The 18,695-nt window shown below is 37.8% G+C and overlaps 4 protein-coding genes and 1 pseudogene across 4 annotated transcripts; 3 read left to right on the plus strand and 2 right to left on the minus strand.

The window, feature by feature from the left end:
* Positions 1–365: 365 nt before the first annotated feature.
* Positions 366–2,152, plus strand: LOC148931773 (tetrahydrocannabinolic acid synthase-like). Its single transcript, XM_089063816.1, has one exon. The coding sequence runs from the start codon at positions 469–471 to the stop codon at positions 2,008–2,010; it is 1,542 nt and encodes a 513-aa protein (XP_088919942.1). The 5' UTR covers positions 366–468; the 3' UTR covers positions 2,011–2,152.
* A 982-nt stretch (positions 2,153–3,134) lies between these two features.
* LOC125188818 (tetrahydrocannabinolic acid synthase-like) lies at positions 3,135–4,834 on the plus strand. Its single transcript, XM_048085879.2, has one exon. It carries the CDS (start codon positions 3,217–3,219, stop codon positions 4,783–4,785), a length of 1,569 nt encoding a protein of 522 aa, XP_047941836.1. The 5' UTR covers positions 3,135–3,216; the 3' UTR covers positions 4,786–4,834.
* Positions 4,835–7,382: 2,548 nt separating this feature from the next.
* On the plus strand, positions 7,383–9,085 carry LOC125202066 (berberine bridge enzyme-like 18). Its single transcript, XM_048100387.2, has one exon. The coding sequence runs from the start codon at positions 7,397–7,399 to the stop codon at positions 8,981–8,983; it is 1,587 nt and encodes a 528-aa protein (XP_047956344.1). The 5' UTR covers positions 7,383–7,396; the 3' UTR covers positions 8,984–9,085.
* Positions 9,086–10,797: 1,712 nt separating this feature from the next.
* Positions 10,798–12,620, minus strand: LOC125202065 (tetrahydroberberine oxidase-like). The gene has a single exon (XM_048100386.2). It carries the CDS (start codon positions 12,594–12,596, stop codon positions 10,992–10,994), a length of 1,605 nt encoding a protein of 534 aa, XP_047956343.1. The 5' UTR covers positions 12,597–12,620; the 3' UTR covers positions 10,798–10,991.
* Positions 12,621–15,250: 2,630 nt separating this feature from the next.
* On the minus strand, positions 15,251–17,245 carry LOC125202605 (tetrahydroberberine oxidase pseudogene; annotated as a pseudogene).
* Positions 17,246–18,695: the final 1,450 nt, after the last annotated feature.

The following is an 18,695-nucleotide window of genomic DNA, read 5'->3' on the forward strand; positions in this document are numbered from 1 at the left end:
TGTCAAAATTGTGAAAAAAAATATCTCTGAGTTAATGGTTACCCATGTTCAAGGCAGCCGTGGGATTCGCTTGATGGCGATGTTTGTGACGATTGTGATGCTTAGCTAATTAGGATAAGATAATAATTAATATGCAACTTGGATCCTAGAATGAATTATCGATATTTTATTTGATATCTCATGAAATATTATTGGTCAGAGCAGTCTAAAAGGTAGACCTAATAAAATTCAAATAGTTTTCAATTAAACGTGTCTCTGCTTCGGAAAATTGACCTTGGCTCATTTGTTATGTTCATACAATTTCAAGGAACTTTCTATGGTGAAACTTTCCACCGTAACAAAACATTATAAATAGTGCACAATGCATCTCAAACACCACAAACAAAAACGCAGACACAAACACAAACACAAACACAAACACGAACACGAACACAAACACAAACACATTTTCTCGAAATATCATAAACCATGGAAACTCCTTCATCAGCCTCAAATGTCTCATCCTTTCTTGAATGCTTCTCTCAAGAATGTGAGAACTACTCTTCCATCACCAATATCATTTACACTCCTTCGAACCCTTCATACGAGACCGTCCTTGATTCTGCCATACAAAACTCGAGATTCACATCCGAATCCACTCCCAAACCGCAAGTGATCATAACCCCAGAAAACGAAGCCCAGATCTCATTGATCATACGTTGCGCCAAAAAGACCGGTCTGGAGATCAGAACCCGAAGCGGAGGCCATGACATGGAGGGACTGTCTTTTGTCTCGAAAGTCCCGTTCGTGATCGTTGACTTGGTCAACCTCAGCAAGGTCACGATCGAGGTCGAGGAGAAAACCGCATGGGTCGAAGCAGGCGCAACCACTGGCATTGTAGGGTACAATATTGCACAAAAGAGCTCCACTCTGGGATTTCCCGGGGCCATTGCTCCAACCGTCGGTGTCGGCGGGCACTACAGTGGAGGAGGCTACGGCACGATTTTCAGAAAATACGGCCTGGCCGCGGATAACGTAATTGATGCTAGAATCGTCAACGTCAATGGAGACATTCTCGACAGGGAATCAATGGGTGAGGATCTGTTCTGGGCGATCAGAGGCGGAGGAGGTGCCAGTTTTGGCGTGATCACTGCCTGGAAAATCAAACTGCTGGATGTTCCAGAAACAGTCAGTGTTTTCTCAATCAACAGGAGCGTGGAGGAACAGAACGGCGTTGACCTGTGGCACCGCTGGCAATACGTGGCGCCTCAAGCCGACAAAGATTTGTTCGTCGGAACCATCGTATTCAGGGTGGAGACGACTGTCCAAGTCAACTTCTTCTCAGTTTTCCTAGGCGGCGCCGACAGGTTAATTTCATACATGCAGGAAATCTTCCCCGAGTTAGGGCTAGTAAGAGAAGATTGCACAGAAATGAGCTGGATCCAATCCACCTTATTTAGCAACCAAATGCCAATCGATCCACTGGAAGCTCTGCTCAACCGGACCGCGACCGGTGTCAGGCAACTCAAAGCCAAGTCCGATTATGTCAGGAACCCGGTTCCTATCACCGCGATTGAAGGCATGGTGAGCATGCTACGCGAACCAGAAGCAAACGCGACTATGTACTACATGGTTCCGTATGGCGGAAGGATGAATGAAATATCAGAATCGGAAACTCCGTTTCCTCACAGAGCCGGTGCACTCTACAAGCTTGCTAGCTTGACATACTGGGAAGACTCTCAGGCGGCTGATTCGGATAAATACATAAGCTGGAGCCGAAGGTATTACGAATACATGACTCCTTATGTGTCGAGCTCCCCCAGGGAAGCGTATCTCAACTACAGAGATCTCGACATTGGAGTGAATAACGTTGTTGGTGAGACGAGTTATGAACAAGCCAGTGTTTGGGCGAAGCCGTATTACAAGGACAATTTCGATCATCTTGTTCGTGTGAAGACCGCAGTTGATCCGGACAATTTCTTTAGGAACGAACAGAGCATTCCGCCGTTTCCACGTGCCGCAGATATTTGAGTATGGGGATTTACATATTTGGTGCCAATTTGTGTGTTTATTTTGTTAATGTACCATTTTTACTTGTAATATTTTGTTTACGTAACTATTGTATTAAAAATCATTTTCTTGTTATTCAATTATAAAGATTTCTTTTGTTACATGTCCCAAATTCTCTTCATTAGTCTCTCTAAAAGGCTTGATTTGGTTTTGCTTATTAACTTGGTCAACGATGGAAGGCAGCACATCAAATTGAACCTCAACTTGCAATTTTCCGTTTTTTTCTTTGTTCAAGTAAAATTCATTAATTTTAACATTATGAATATTTTTATTAGAAATTAGATGAATTGATCAGTTACTCATGAATTATTCGTATTTGAACTTGATAAACTTATTCCAAACGTATTTAATAAAGGTAATTACATATAATTAGTAAACTTTTTTAAGAATTTCATTTTCTTATAAGAAAATAGTTACAACTTACATGAAGTATCAATTTCTTATAAAAAATTGAATATACTCATAAGTCTCAAAGGAAAATTTGAACTAAATTCCAAAACAAAGCAATATTCCATATTGAGTTTTCCTGTCAATATGAACTCAATTTCGCCACTTATAATTCAGTGCTTCATTAATCGTCATGATGATGTGATTAGAATTGAATTTTTAATTTGAATTCGAATTTGCTAATGGCACAAATGTATTTTTTAATTAGTAAAAATGTTTGTGATTCAAGTCTCACATAATTATAATATTATTTTATTTGGGCATTTGTCTCGTGTGTACTAATTTTAGTTGTTGCGTGATTATCTTTGTCATATATTTGACTTATTAGTTTTTTATTAGGCGTATTCTTGAAGCAAGACAAAAAAATTGAAAAGCGGTAGGAAAGGTAACTACTATTCTACTAGCATTAAGTTTTTACTTTTTAGAGGTTATAAGCTGTTTCAAAAAGTTATAAGAGGTTTTAGTCTTAAAAACTTTTGTGAAAAAACTGAATAATTGTGTGTGTAATACATTACTTATAAGACTATTAATACCTAGAGAGAATTACTTACAAACACCACTTACATTGCTTGTAAGATTTTTAAAAAGTACATTGAAATATAGGGAATCAACATTTCTAAGCACAATATTTTCGTTAAGAATTAGTATTATAAATAGGGTGCAATGAATATACCTTTCAAACACCAAACAAACAAACTCCTCTTCTCAAAATCATAAATCATGAAAACTTCTTCAATCTCAACTTTTACATTCTTTATTTTATCAATCTTGTCCATCTCATGGCCAACTTCTGCTGATTTTCTTCAATGTCTCTCTCAAACATGCCACAACTACTCTTCGATTTCCAAAGTTGTTTACACCCCTTCAAACTCTTCTTACACTTCCATCCTAAGATCCTCCATCCGAAACTCAAGATTCCTGTCGGAATCCACTCCTAAACCGCAAGTGATCATAACCCCAGATCACGAATCTCAGATCCCGCCTGTCATACTCTGCGCCAAACAAAGTGGCCTAGAGATCAGAACCCGAAGCGGCGGCCATGACATGGAGGGACTATCTTACATCTCACAAGTCCCGTTCGTGGTCGTTGACTTGGTCAATCTCAGCGAAGTCACAGTCGACGTCAAGAAGAAAACAGCCTGGATCGAAGCGGGCGCAACCACCGGTGTCGTGTATTACAGGATCGCCGAAAAGAGCCCCACTCTGGGATTTCCCGGGTCTCTTTGCACCACGGTCGGCGTCAGCGGGCACTACAGTGGAGGAGGCTACGGAGCACTAGTAAGAAAATACGGCCTCGCAGCTGACAACGTCGTAGACGCAATAATCATCAACGTCAACGGAAAAATCCTAGACAGAAAATCAATGGGCGAGGATCTGTTCTGGGCAATCAGAGGTGGCGGAGCCGCCAGTTTCGGCATCATCACTGCTTGGAAAGTACAGCTGGTGGATGTTCCAAAAACAGTCACTGTTTTCTCAATCAACAGGAATGTTGAGAAACAGAACGGCGCTGAACTGTGGTACCGCTGGCAAACAGTGGTGCCAAAAGCCAACAAAGATTTGTTTTTCCGTGTCATCGTTTCCCGGACGAACGCGTCAGTCATTGTCAACTTCTTGTCAGTGTTCCAAGGCGGCGCGGACAGATTAGTTTCATACATGCAAGAAATCTTCCCTGAGCTAGGGATAGTGAGAAAAGACTGCACGGAAATGAGCTGGGTCCAATCCACCTTATTTAGCAACCGATTGCCAATCAATCCACTAGAGGCTCTGCTTAACCGGACCCGGCCCGGTCTCAGACAATATAAGGCCAAGTCGGATTATGTTCGGAAACCCCTTCCGTTGAACGTAATCAAACACATAGTGAACATGCTACGCGAACCGGAAGCGGGCGAGACTACTTACTGGATGGTGCCATACGGCGGGAGAATAGAAGAGATATCAGAATCGGAGACTCCGTTTCCTCACAGAGGTGGTGTGCTTTACAAACTTGCTGACTTCACTTACTGGCAAGACTCTCAGGCTGCGGATGCGGAGAGTTACATAAGCTGGAGTCGAAGGTATTACGAATACATGACTCCTTATGTGTCGAGCTCACCCAGGGAAGCGTATCTCAACTACAGAGATCTTGACCTCGGAGTTAATAACGTTGATGGTGAGACGAGTTATGAACAAGCTAGCGTTTGGGGGAAGCCGTATTATAAGGACAATTTCGATCGTCTTGTTCGGGTGAAAACCATTGTTGATCCGGAGAATTTCTTCAGGAATGAACAGAGCATTCCACCATTGTTGTAATAGTTGTTATGAAAAAATTATACTGCTCCCCGTCCTTAATAATTTGTCACCATCTGACCCAGCACGAAAATTATAAAAAATGTAACAGAAAATGGATTAAAAAAGTTAGTGCTACGTGAGTCCTACTTTTATATATTACTTCCTCCGTCCACGAAAATTTGTCCCAGTTTTTCATTTCCGTCCGTCCCCCAAAATTTGTCCCATTTCACTTTTACCATTTTTGGTAGTGGACCTCATATTCCACTTACTCATTCCTACTCACATTTTATTATAAAACTAATACTTTAAAAGTAGGACCCACAACCCACTAACTTTTTAATTCACTTTTCATTACATTTCTTAAAACCCGTGCCCGGTCAAACTGGGACGAATTTTCGTGGACGGAGGGAGTAATTTTATAATAAAATGTGAGTGAGTGGACTGTGGGTCCATTACTAAAAATGGTAAATATGAAAGGTGACAAATTTTTAGGAATGAACGAAAATGAAAATAAGTGACACATATTTAGGGAGGGACGGAGGGAGTAGTAATTTTCATGAATTTACTATAGTATTACTATTTTACCAAGCATGAGTTTATATGGGCATAAATGTCTTTCATTAAGCAAATGTACCATCATATGATAATATAAATAGCAATACATTTATTTACCTACCGTTAGTGGGGCAGCTGATATGTCAATGGTCTTTTAATCTTAGTCTAATAGCCGCCTTAACTCTACCTACTTCTATTTGAAGAAAAATATATCTTCTAAGTCGAATGTGAATCACGTAATTAGAGTAATATATTTTGATCACGAAACAGGACAATTAATAGCCAATTGAAGAATTTGGTTTAGGCAAGGAAATACTATTAAAAAAGACTTCCAATGAAAAATTGCTGACGCGTGATAAAGTGACAAAGTAGGTAATTTTAATTAATTATTCAATATAATTGGCTTGGTGGTTCAACACCTCATACCTCATCTTCACAATATTTTATTTTATAGTAATTTATTAATTAAGTGAATTATTAAAACTAGAGATGGTGTTAGTTTGGAGTTTATTAAGTTGTTCGACTTATTTATCTTATTAATAACATTTGTTGCTGGGCCATAATAATCATGCCATATCAAAGTGGGCTCTGCCTTAGAATAAAAATATGGAAAAAAGGAAACGTATGAGCCCATTCTAGGCCCAATATAACAACTCAACGAAAATGACTGGTGCGAGACGTGCTACATATTAACATCTAAAAATATACTTAAATAAAATATTAAAAGGATATTTTGAAATACTAACTATTCAATATAAAATTCATATCGTGTATCAAAAGACAAAAAAAATTACATAATGTTCAATTTTTCATAATCTTCTTCTTCTTCAAAGCGATTAAAAACATTTCTATCGAAAACTTGTGAAAATTTAATGAAAGTCACTAAATAATTATTCAAAGATGACCATTATTTCAAAATGGCAACACTCTTTCGACATTTCCGGCAGTAAACCAGAAGAATTAAAATAAACCTAGTACTGTGAGATCTTCGGCCTTAATTCTCAAACTTGGTCAAGCAGAATTAGTTGAATTCCGCCAAAGACGACTTCGGAATGCCTATGGTCAAACCCCCCAAAAACAACCTAATCAGCAAAACCCAGAAACTAGATTGTTAGACCAACAACATATTTGTTGAATTGTTAATATTATTTGTGTAATTTTCTAGAAGCAAAATGTATTTATTATGCTATTCATAAAATATATAGAATGATTTGAAGTAAACGTCTACCGTTTCCAGAAAGAGCAATATTTTAATCTTCTTTTGTTTTACATTAAGTAAAATTCAACATGTTAAACTTTCATAAACGCTCATGATTTCAGTGTTCGAAATTGAAGAAATTTAAAAGGGAAATTGTTTGGGAGTAATTATTTCATGATAATTTACATATTAATTGTTTGAGAAAAACTATTCATAGTCAATAGAGTAATTAATCATTATCCTACCATTCATCCAATAAAAAATCATAACATTCAATTTTTTTCTTCCCAAAGACTGACAAGATATGTGGATTTTTAACTAACTACGACATAAAAAAACGTAGGGTGTACAACACCGTAACAAGACCTACTATTTCCAACTATATGGAAAATTTTACATTACGCCAAATTTTTAATGCAGATTTGGTAAAATATAAAATATAGAGAGAAAAATTGGTTATAGTAGAAGGACGGCCCCACATCATTAAATTTTACTAGTATTGTTTAGTAGTATTAAATTAACCAATTAACTTGGAGTTTTTATAGCTCTAATTGTTTTGTCAAGCGCACCAACAAATTATAAATTTTCTTGTACACAGTATAGTGCAATAAAATATGAGATGAAATACCAATTTTCAATGTAAATAAGAAAAGGGTTTAAGATTTGAAGAAAAATGCAGCAAAATTAAATTTCAAATATAGCTGCCGCTGTTTGTCGGAATTTAAAGGTGTGAGGAATGTGTCAGAATTGATTATTCAAATCTCTTTGCAACATTAATAATAGTACTATATTCTAATGAAAAGCCTTATAAATAGAAAGACAACATTGCATGCAATTCTCAAACACAAAAGTACAATTACATCTTCTCAAGTCACAAAAATGAGTCCTCCATCAATCTCAACTCTCTCTTTCTTTCTTCTTTTCGTATCGTCGTGCTCATCTGCAGTATATGCGGATGGCCACGGCGATTTCATCCAATGCCTCTCCCGGCAATCCAACTACTCGTCCCTTTCGAACGACGTTTACACTCTCGCAAACTCGTCCTACACTTCGATCTTGCAATCCACCATCCGTAACACAAGATTCGCGTCCATATCCACTCCCAAGCCGCAAGTGATCATAACCCCTGAACACGAATCCCAGATCTCGCATGTCATATCATGCGCTAGACAAACCGGTCTGGAAATCAGAACCCGAAGCGGCGGCCATGACATGGAGGGACTGTCTTACGTCTCGCAAGTCCCGTTCGTGATCATTGACTTGGTCAACCTCAGCGAGGTCACGGTCAACGTTGACGAGAAAACAGCCTGGATCGAAGCAGGCGCCACCACCGGCACTGTATACTACAGAATCGCAGAAAAAAGCCCTATCCTCGCATTCCCCGGAGCCATCTGCACTACAGTGGGCGTCAGCGGCCATTTCAGCGGAGGAGGCTATGGCCCATTGATGAGAAAGCACGGCCTCGCTGGGGATAATGTCGTCGACGCGAAAATCATTGACGCCAACGGCAAAATCCTGGATAGGAAGTCAATGGGCGAGGATCTGTTCTGGGCGATCAGAGGCGGCGGAGGCGCCAGTTTCGGCGTGATCACTGCCTGGAAGGTACAACTGGTGGATGTTCCAGAAACAGTCACTGTTTTCTCAGTCATCAGGCCACTGGACCAGAACTCCACTGAACTGGTCCAGCGCTGGCAATACGTGGCGTCTAAAGCCGACAATGATTTATTCGTTGGAGTCTACCTATTCAGGGTGAACTCCACCATCCAAGCTAACTTATTCTCCCTCTTCCTCGGCCGCGCCGACAGGCTACTTCCACTGATGCAGGAAACCTTCCCAGAGTTAGGGTTAGCAAGAGAAGAAGTCAGAGAAATGAGTTGGGTCCAATCCACATTATTCCTCAACCAAGGTCAACAAGAGCCGCTCGAGGTCTTGCTAAACCGGACTCAACCCGGTCTTAGACAGCTTAAAACTAGATCCGACTACGTGCAAACCCCCATGCCAGAAGATGGATTCAATGGCATTTTACGAATGCTTTCTGAACCGGAAGCAGATGAAACCCTAATGTACATGGTCCCATACGGCGGGAGAATGGACGAGATACCTGAATCCGCCACTCCATTTCCGCACAGAGCCGGAAACTTGTACATGATCGCTAGTTTAGTTTACTGGCAAGACAACGAGGCTCGGGATACGGAAAGGTACTTGAGCTGGAGCAGAAGTTACAACAGTTACATGATTCCTTACGTGTCGAGCTCGCCTAGGCAAGCGTACTTCAACTACAGAGATCTCGAGATCGGAGTGAATAACCCTAATGGGAAGACGAGTTATGCGGAGGCCAGCGTTTGGGGGAAGGCGTATTACAAGGATAATTTCGATCGTCTTGTTAAGGTTAAAACGGTAATTGATCCGACTAATTTCTTCAAGAATGAACAGAGCATTCCGCCGTTGCATTCTAAGTGGACTTAGAAAGAGCAAAAGAAGTCATCGGTTGTTTCTTCTATTTGGTTTTGAATAAGGCCTCTTTATTTTTGTTAATTTATAGAGGAGGTACTAATAAATTGATGGATTAGTAATAGTAATATTCTATTTTCAATTTACACGATTTTGATGCAATTATAATATTTATAATGAATGGTACTATTATTATTACTATTATTTCTAATTTCTTATAAGATTGCTGGAGTTATCCCATCTTGTGTGAAAAAATAGTAAAAGTCTATAAGACCAAAACGCTTTCTACATTGACCATATACGTTTTGTGAAATTGAATCCAGATTGTTATGATGATTAATTAAGTGGTTCATGAAAGAAAAGTAGGAATTTGGACTTGGACTTAGACTTGGTCATTTAGTTTTTACCCATAATATTTTAATGGTTATTTATTCTGAATATACCAGTTTTCAAAGTGATCATTGGCTTGAAATGTTCAACTTGGTGGATGTTTCCAGAATCAATAACAGTTTTTTCGATCATCAATGGAACATAACTCGGACTCAATTTATCCAACCAAGTAGATTTGTCAAGTGTCGGCCCATCAGTAAAAAAGGGAGCTTGTGTGGGACTCATAAAAGATGGGCTTAGCCCATCAAATACTCAACCTAAGCAAACTTAGGATCAGCCCAGCCCAACTCAGGCTCAAGATTGGCTTCGCTAATTTTTATTATGTGTCTATCATAATTATTTCTATCTATTTACATTTATCATATTCCTCCTTCGAATTGATAACTTTAAACATCCATATATTTGATTAATAAATATTGATATAGTATTTCATTAAATCATAAAATCATCAAACGATTGTATTTGCGCTAGATGAAATTTTACTCCACTTGATGTTATAAACAAATTTATGTTGCATTTAACTAAAGCCTCGTTTAAAAATAAACCTACGAAAGTTTTGTTTGGTCTAAAGAAAGGTCTCATTTATATTTAAGGGAATTCTAGTTTATGAATAAAAAGTCTTAATTTGTTGATTAAAATTGTATATATTATAAAAATCTTATGTATGTTTGAGTATAGTCTTATCTGTAAATTTAAAACAATAAAAAATAAAAAAATAAAAGGTCGAATATATTGATAATATATTTGAATCCCTAAAAATAAAACAATGCAATTTTATCAGCGTTGAATTTCTCCCCTTTCCTAAATAATTAGATCAAAGCACTTTCTATTTAAATATTTGAGCTATGGAGAAATCCTCGAATTGAAGACATATAAATAGTCAACTTGACCAAAAGTTATGACTTGACTTATAAATGAAATCAACAGCTTTGATATGGTCTTACAACACATAATTAGGACTACGAATGGAAAAGGTATTTTTACTTACACATTGTTGTATATAGGATTGAATTCACATAAACCTTCTTAAAATAAGAATGTTAGATTATGTAAATTGTATTTATAAATTACTTGAATTTCACATAAGAGGCCCTAATTATAGTTTTATCATACATATTGCACACAGTTTATGCATCTGAAGTATTATATATGAAGAGATATAATGTTAGGCAACATATTTTATGTGAGCATCCTCCGCGAGTATTTCTATAATTTAGTCCATTGCATTATTCGTTTTATTATAATACCTTGTAAATTTTTATTGATATTATTATAATGCTAATTGCATAAAATTTGTTGTTTTATTATCAAGCAAGTTTTTGGGTTTTGATTTTCATATATACTCTACATGATTAGTAGATAATACAGACTATTGAATAACATCAAAAAATTGGATATGAGACTAAATAAAGAAATCAATAAATCGAACAATCAAAAAGTTGACACAAAACAAGAATTTCTATTGCAAATCAATACATTTATTAGTACACCATAACGAAATTAAAAGAAAAAGATCTTTATCAATACAATTCACCTTGCATGAATAACAAATACAAACATTATTGTTAACAACATAAAAGAATAATCAGAAAGCCTTATTCAGAAAAAGTTGGCGGTTACTGCAGAATATAACTCAATTCCCTTTCTTAGTCCACTTCGCCTGCAACGGCGGAATGCTCTGTTCATTCTTGAAGAAATTGGTCGGATCAACCACTGTCTTTACCCGAACAAGACGATCAAAATTATCCTTGTAATACGGCTTCCCCCAAATGCTGGCTCGTGCGTAACTTGTCTTCCCGTTAGGGTTATTCACTCCAATGTCGAGATCTCTGTAGTTGAAGTACGCTTCCCTAGGTGAGCTTGAAACATAAGGAGTCATGTATTCATAATACCTGCGGCTCCAGCTTATGTAACGGTCCGCATCTGCAGCCTCCGAGTTTTGCCAGTAAGTCAAGCCGGCAAGTTTGTAGAGTGCACCGGCTCTGTGAGGAAATGGAGTCTCAGACTCTGATATTTCATCCATTCTCCCACCATATGGCACCATGTAGTAAATAGTCTCATCCGCTTCTGGTTCGCGTAACATGGTCACCATGCCTTCAATCGCGTTCAAAGGAATGGGTGTCCGAACATAATCTGACTTGGCTTTGAGCTGTCTAATACCGGCTTGAGTCCGGTTGAGCAGAATATCAAGTGAATTGATTGGCATTTGGTTGCTAAATAAGGTGGATTGAATCCAACTCATTTCAGTGCAGTCTTCTCTTACTAGCCCTAACTCAGGGAAGATTTCTTGCATGTATGAAACTAATCTATCTGCGCCGCCTAGGAAAACTGAGAAGAAGTTGACTTGGACCGTCGTGTTCACCCTGAACACGATTACTCCCACAAACAAATCTTTGTCGGCTTGAGGCGCAACGTATTGCCAGCGATGCCACAGCTCAGCTCCATTCTGTTCTTCCACGTTCCTCGTAATTGAGAAAGCAGTGACTGTTTTTGGAACATCCACCAGTTGTACTTTCCAGGCAGTGACCACACCAAAACTGGCACCTCCTCCGCCTCTGATGGCCCAGAAAAGATCCTCGCCCATTGATTTTCTATCAAGAATTCTGCCATTAGCGTCGATTATTCTTGCATCAATGACGTTATCACCAGCAAGGCCGTATTTCCTCAGCATTGTGCCATAGCCTCCTCCACTGTAGTGGCCACCGACACCGACAGTAGTGCAAATAGCCCCGGGAAACCCTAAAGTGGAGCTCTTCTCCGCAATCTTGTAGTATACGATACCCGTGGTTGCACCTGTCTCAGTCCACGCCGTTTTCTCCTCCACATCGACAGTGACTTCGCTGAGATTGATCAAATCAATGACCACAAACGGGACATGGGAGACATAAGACAGTCCCTCCATGTCATGGCCGCCACTCCTTGTTCTGATTTCCATACCACTTTTCCTGGCACAGCGTACGACAGGCGGGATCTGGGATTCGTGTTCTGGAGTTATGATCACTTGCGGTTTAGGAGTGGATTCCGAAGCGAATCTAGGGTTTCGGATGGAGAATTGGAGGATGGAAGTGTAAGATGAGTTTGAAGGAGTGTAGACATCATTGGAAAAGTAGGAGTAGTTGGTTGTTTTGGAGAGACATTGAAGAAAGTTGTCTTGCTTATCCGCAAAAGCTGCTGATGAGCATGACAAGATGAGAAGAACAAAAAAAGAGAGATGAGTTGAATTTGAAGGCATTTTCATGGTTTATGATTATGAGAAAATGAGTTTGTGTTTGTGTTTGAAGTGTTTGAGAAGCATGAATTGTGACCTATTTATAAGAACATTATGGTTTGAAATAATCTTCATGTCCGTAAAATATTTATTTCAGATATGTCTATCCACATAGCATTTCAAAAGTCAACTGTCTCAATAGCTGCTTTATTTGAACTTTGCTACAGTCAATATATTTATATTAGGATGTGTAATATTGCTAACTATTTAAATTGCTAACTCTACTAACTCATCAATGTTGTGTATTAAAAATTTCAAAACGGTGACATTAATGTCAACACATAATATCAACATATTATATTGAAGTTCAATAAAATTATGTGTTGACATTTTAATATAAACGTATTGACATTTTTAATACGCATCGTTGATGAGTTAGCAAGTTATTAACTTAAGAAAGTTAGCAATTGATCACACCCTTACATTATCTTTAGATTCCATTTCTTATGAAAATATAAAAGTATTTAATTCACTATAATGATTTAATATTTCCTTGTGATTGAGAATTCATTTCTGAGTCCCTTGCTTATGAAGCTAGGTGCTATCTTCTTGGTAAGCTTAATTTAATTAAGTAAATTGATTGACCGATTTCAAGTTGCAAAATATTTTTAGATAAGTTAAATACCAATTGCAAGTCATGGTTATTATGTGGAATGGTCAATGATTGTTTTGACTTTCAGTTCGCAGACAATTTGAATGGCTGGGACACGGCTTCATTGTAAAAGTTGTGTTTGTGGTATTTGAGAATTGAGAGCGTTTACAATATTTCACACACACGGTGATGATTCAGGCATATTCGAGATTGAATTCTTCTGAGATTAATTTTGTAATAGTATTACACCAATTAAGGTTTTGAATAGTGTTGCGGAGTGGATCCCGCGCGATGTGAAACTAGGGTTTCAGATGGATTCATTGGCAATTATCTTACGACAAATTCTTTCGATGAAATTGTACGTTTATGATATTTTAGCAGTGAAATCAGACGTAGATATCACCGTCACTGAGTTAAACAAAATTGTCTATTCATATCATTTTGTTGAAAAACATAAACAGGATATACATGTAGTCATTGTTTTTTCGCTATGGGTAATTGCAAACAAATTCGAACTTCATAGTTTTTCCGCACAACTTTTAAAGTTGTGAGATGGACATTCAAGAATTGTTTTTGATCCGATCATTATGAATCAATAGAATAGTCAAATCCCTTATTATACACCAGATATGGCTCGGTTATTGATAGAGTGAATAGATTTACCTTTCTTAAAATCTCTCTTTTGATTCAAAATCGTGACTAGAATTTGGCCAAATATCATCGTTTCATTGAAAATTTTCCCTCTTTAGAATTTCGAATCATTAATTTTCTTATACGCATTCCACTGTGAAGATTTGGTTTTGCACAACAATTGACACAAAATACCGAAAATTCGACCGTCAATGCTCATAAGGTATGATTAATCCTATACGGAGTACTCTATTAATTTGCTTACCACAAGTCCACAATCGAACAGCATATTATTTAGATCAAAACAACTTCTACCTGCAGTCGATAAAATAAAAAAGGTTTTCCATGAATGAAGAAACAGAATATTGTCAACTTGACCAAGGTTAAAATGTCAAAGAACCTAGATAGTTATGACTTGACTTGGTTCATAAAATAAAAAGAGCAACCTTGACTTAGTCATAAATTAGTATATACGTATTTAATAAAGTAGAGCAATAACGGAAATACAATAAAATTATATACTACGTACGATTAGATACCAGTTTTGAATGTCAAATCCCAGGATTTAGGTTGGAAGAAAATTTAAAAGTCAATATAGATTGATCGTTTTCATTTTCCTTTTTAAAATTTTAATTTCTTGTGCTTAATTATGGTTGATGATATTGATATCCAAACAGGACATATAATTAATATTATACACTTCTTTCCGTTCCATGTTAATAGAGATACATCTTTTATGCACATGGATTAAGAAATAAATATTTAATATGTGAAGTGGAGAGAATAAAGTAAGAGAGATGAAAAAGTATCAGAGATAGTGTTTTACTTTTTACCAAATATAGAAATAAGTCGATTATGTTGGAACGTCCCAAAAAAATGAAAAACGACTCTATTAACATGGAACAGAGAGAGTATCATTTGATCTTTATATTTTGTATATTATTAGGGCTAAATATTCCGTTATTACTTTAGTATATAGAGTACCAACATTACACCTAGTGAATGTGCGAGCCACACCGATTCTTTGAAGAATCAAAAGGTAACCTTCTTGAAACACATTTTATTCATGTATACTATATAAATTAGATGTGTGTTTGCATAGATGTGTTTGTTTTATACGAAAATAAAATTAATCTCATAATCACTTAAACAGATCCGTATATAGGGATCCGTTTGCTAACAGCTTACTTCCGCTACGCTATCCCCAACACACCCCACCGATCAATTTGATTGTTATCCTTGTCGTTCTGGGACATGAGCACAAGGATGAAAGCACCAGATAATGAGCGTAGGAATCCTTCTCGAACGAGCTAGCACCACAAACCTGCAGCAATTCACGCAAGAAAATAGGCGAAAACATGGGTTTAGTAATTTCCTTTTTCGTAAACTTGAGAGAGAAGTATTTGGAGAAAATATCAATTTTATTATTGTATTTTTGTAGTGAATATCGTTGATCTCCATATTTATGAGAAAGAAAAAAGACCTAGACCTTAGCGGTTCGACATAACCAATAGGTTTGGGAAGAACCGTCAAGAAAACCCAAACGGGGCCGTGAAAGCCCGACTCATTACATAAATTAAATAACAAAGTAACCCAAAAGGAAATAACTCAAAACGGAAAACTAAAGCTACGATCAGCTTCTATCACGGCGCGTAATCCGTAATGTAATCACGCGGCCTCTTCTGTCGGCGTGGTCTCTCGTATGGCGATTTTACTACATACTTTGATACCTCCGCTCGAGCTATCGAAGAGCCTGTCTGTTCATGTGCGTCTTCTCCCACTCCCATGTTGGTACTATTCGTATTAGGAATGCTCTGTTCATTCTTGAAGAAATTGGTCGGATCAACAACTATCTTCACCCGAACAAGACGATCAAAATTATCCTTGTAATATTTCTTCCCCCAAATGCTGGCTTGTGAATAACTCGTCTTCCCATTAGGGTTATTCACTCCAATGTCAAGATCTCTGTAGTTGTAGTACGCTTCTCTGGGCGAGCTTGAGACATAAGGAGTCATGTATTGATAATACCTACGACTCCATCTTATATAACTGCTCGCGTTCGCAGCCTTAGAGTTTTGCCAGTAAGTCAAGCCGGCAAGTTGGTAGAGTACACCGGCTCTGTGAGGAAATGGAGTCTGCGATTCTGGTATTTCACCCATTCTTCCACCATATGGAACCATGTAGTAAATAGTCTCATCTGCTTCTGGTTCACGCAACAAAGTCACCATGCCTTTAATCGCGTTCAAAGGCATGGGAGTTCGAACATAGTCCGACTTGGCTTTGAGCTGCCTCAGACCGGCCTCAGTCCGGTTGAGCAAAGTTTCAAGTGGATTGATTGGCAATTGGAAGCTGAATAAGGTGGATCGGACCCAGCTCATTTCGATGCAGTCTTCTCTCACTAGCCCTAACTCTGGGAAGATTTCTTGCATGTATGAAAATAATCTGTCGGCGCCGCCTAGGAATACTGAGAAGAAGTTAACAAGGACCGTCATATTCACCCTGGATATGATTACTCCAACAAACAAATCTTTGTTGGCTTGGGGCGCCACGTATTGCCAGCGGTGCCACAGTTCTGTGCCGTTTTGTTGTTCAACATTCCTGTTGATTGAGAATACTGTGACTTTTTTTGGAACATCGACCAGTTGGACCTTCCAGGCTGTGATTACGCCAAAACTGGCACCTCCTCCGCCTCTGATGGCCCAGAAAAGATCCTCCCCCATTGATTTTCTGTCAAGAATTTTGCCATTAGCGTTGATTATTCTCGCATCAATAACGTTATCTCCGGCTAGGCCGTATTTTCTTAGCAATGTGCCGTAGCCTCCTCCACTGTAGTGGCCACCGACACCAACGGTAGGGCAAATACCCCCGGGAAACCCTAGAGTAGGGCTCTTTTCTGCAATCTTATAGTATACGATACCGGTGGTTGCACCTGCTTCAATCCACGCTGTTTTCTTCTCCACGTTGATTGTGACTTCACTGAGATTGATCAAATCAAGTACCACAAACGGGACTCGGGAGACATAAGACAGTCCCTCCATGTCATGGCCGCCACTCCGCGTTCTGATCTCCAAACGACTCTGCCTGGCACAGCGTATGACAGGCGGGATTTGAGATTCGTGTTCTGGGGTTATGATCACTTGCGGTTTAGGAGTGGATGCCGACGCTAATCTAAGGTTTCGGATGGAGAATTGAAGGATGGAAGTGTAAGATGAGTTCGCAGGAGTGTAGACATCATTTGAAAAGTAGGTGTAGTTGGTTGTTTTAGAGAGACATTTAAGAAAGTTGTCTTGCCTATCAGCAAAAGCTGCTGATGAGCATGACAAGATGAGAAGGAGAAAGAAAGAGAGATTGACTGAATTTGAAGGAGTTTTCATGGTTTATGATTATGCGAATATGTGTTTGTGTTTGTGTTGTTTGAGAAGCATGGATTGTGGTGCTCTATTTATAACAACATTGAGGTTAAAAATATTCATAGTATGTTAAATGTTAACTACCTCTATGGCTGCTTTGCATGAAATTCTTCTTTAATTAATGCTTTTTGATTAATGTGTCATTCTTATCCCATTGCCTATTTGATTATTGGAGGAAAGATGAAAGTATTTTCATTTTAAACGGTTCATAGCTAGTCCCTTGCCAATCTCTAGTTTATTTATTTTCTACTACAATGAAGGAGTTATCTTATTGGTATATAGCTAATTACTAATATTGAGTAAATTGAATGAATAAATACAAGTTGCTAACATTAATTACCAATCCCAAGTCATGGTGATTATGTCGATTCTATTATAGTTTTGACTTTCAATCCGCAGACAATTTGAATGGCTAAGAGCGTTTACAAATAATATTCACATAGATGGTGTTCGGATATTCGAGATTGAATTCTTTCGATATTAATTTTGTTATAGGAGTTACAACATTTAAGGACGGGATTCGTGTGGTGGGATTATGATCAGTTATTGTTTTGGTGTGGAGGATTCCGACGTGAATCAGGGTTTCGGATGGAGAATTGCAAGATGGAAGTGTAAGACAAGTTTGCAATGGAGTGTTGGTTTAGGAGTATATACTATAAATCACAAATCGCCGAAAAAAAATCCACTAAATTTGATCGAGTTCTGCTATGTCCTGCAACTTTTAATGAGCAGATGAAGTTTGAATTTGTTGGCAGTGAGTTAAATGTTTTCTTATTGTAAACAATTAACACCAATTGGTTAAAAATTTAACACTCCCTCCGTCCCACGTTACTTGAGTCACTTCTTTTTCGCACTCGTTTTGAAAAAATAATAATAAATAGTTAAAGGGAAGAAAAAATAAAGTAAAAAAGAGAATACTATACTTAAGACTCTTCTCTACATTATTATCTCTCTTACTTTTCTTTCTCTCCACTTTAACTATTTATTATTATTTTTTCAAAATGAGTGCAAAAAAGAAATGATTCAAGTAACGTGGGACAGAGGGAGTAATATATTACACACAAGTGACCAGATTTTTCACTGTGGGGTAGTTGCAAGAGAATCCAAATTTGATAATGTTTCCGAGTAATTTTTAAATTTATAGGCCGGGCTAGAAACTGACCAAATTTCATGATTTTTTCACCGAAATTATAAGTTTCAAGTTTTAAATAGAGAGTCAATAATTATTATGTATTTCATTGGGAAGATAGGGGCGGCTTTCGCACAATTATTCACACAAAATATAAAAAATTTAACAATATTATAAAAAAAAACACGGCTTCCCCATCTTGCTTTTATATGAGACCATCAAGGCTCATAAGGTAGAATTAATCATACAATATTATCTCGAGACTAAGTATTGAATCGCGTTCACTACAATCGAACAAAATTTGATTT

This window comes from Salvia hispanica, chromosome 2 (genome assembly GCF_029641045.1).
Source record: "Salvia hispanica isolate PSC_SH4W2 chromosome 2, Shi_PSC_v1, whole genome shotgun sequence".
Lineage (NCBI taxonomy): Eukaryota > Viridiplantae > Streptophyta > Magnoliopsida > Lamiales > Lamiaceae > Salvia > Salvia hispanica.

What these genes read in the sequence shown, in the direction of transcription:
- LOC125202065 (XM_048100386.2), bottom strand. Translation starts at nt 12,596, where the DNA reads ATGAAAATGCCTTCAAATTCAACTCATCTCTCTTTTTTTGTTCTTCTC.
- LOC125202066 (XM_048100387.2), top strand. Translation starts at nt 7,397, where the DNA reads ATGAGTCCTCCATCAATCTCAACTCTCTCTTTCTTTCTTCTTTTCGTA.
- LOC125188818 (XM_048085879.2), top strand. Translation starts at nt 3,217, where the DNA reads ATGAAAACTTCTTCAATCTCAACTTTTACATTCTTTATTTTATCAATC.
- LOC148931773 (XM_089063816.1), top strand. Translation starts at nt 469, where the DNA reads ATGGAAACTCCTTCATCAGCCTCAAATGTCTCATCCTTTCTTGAATGC.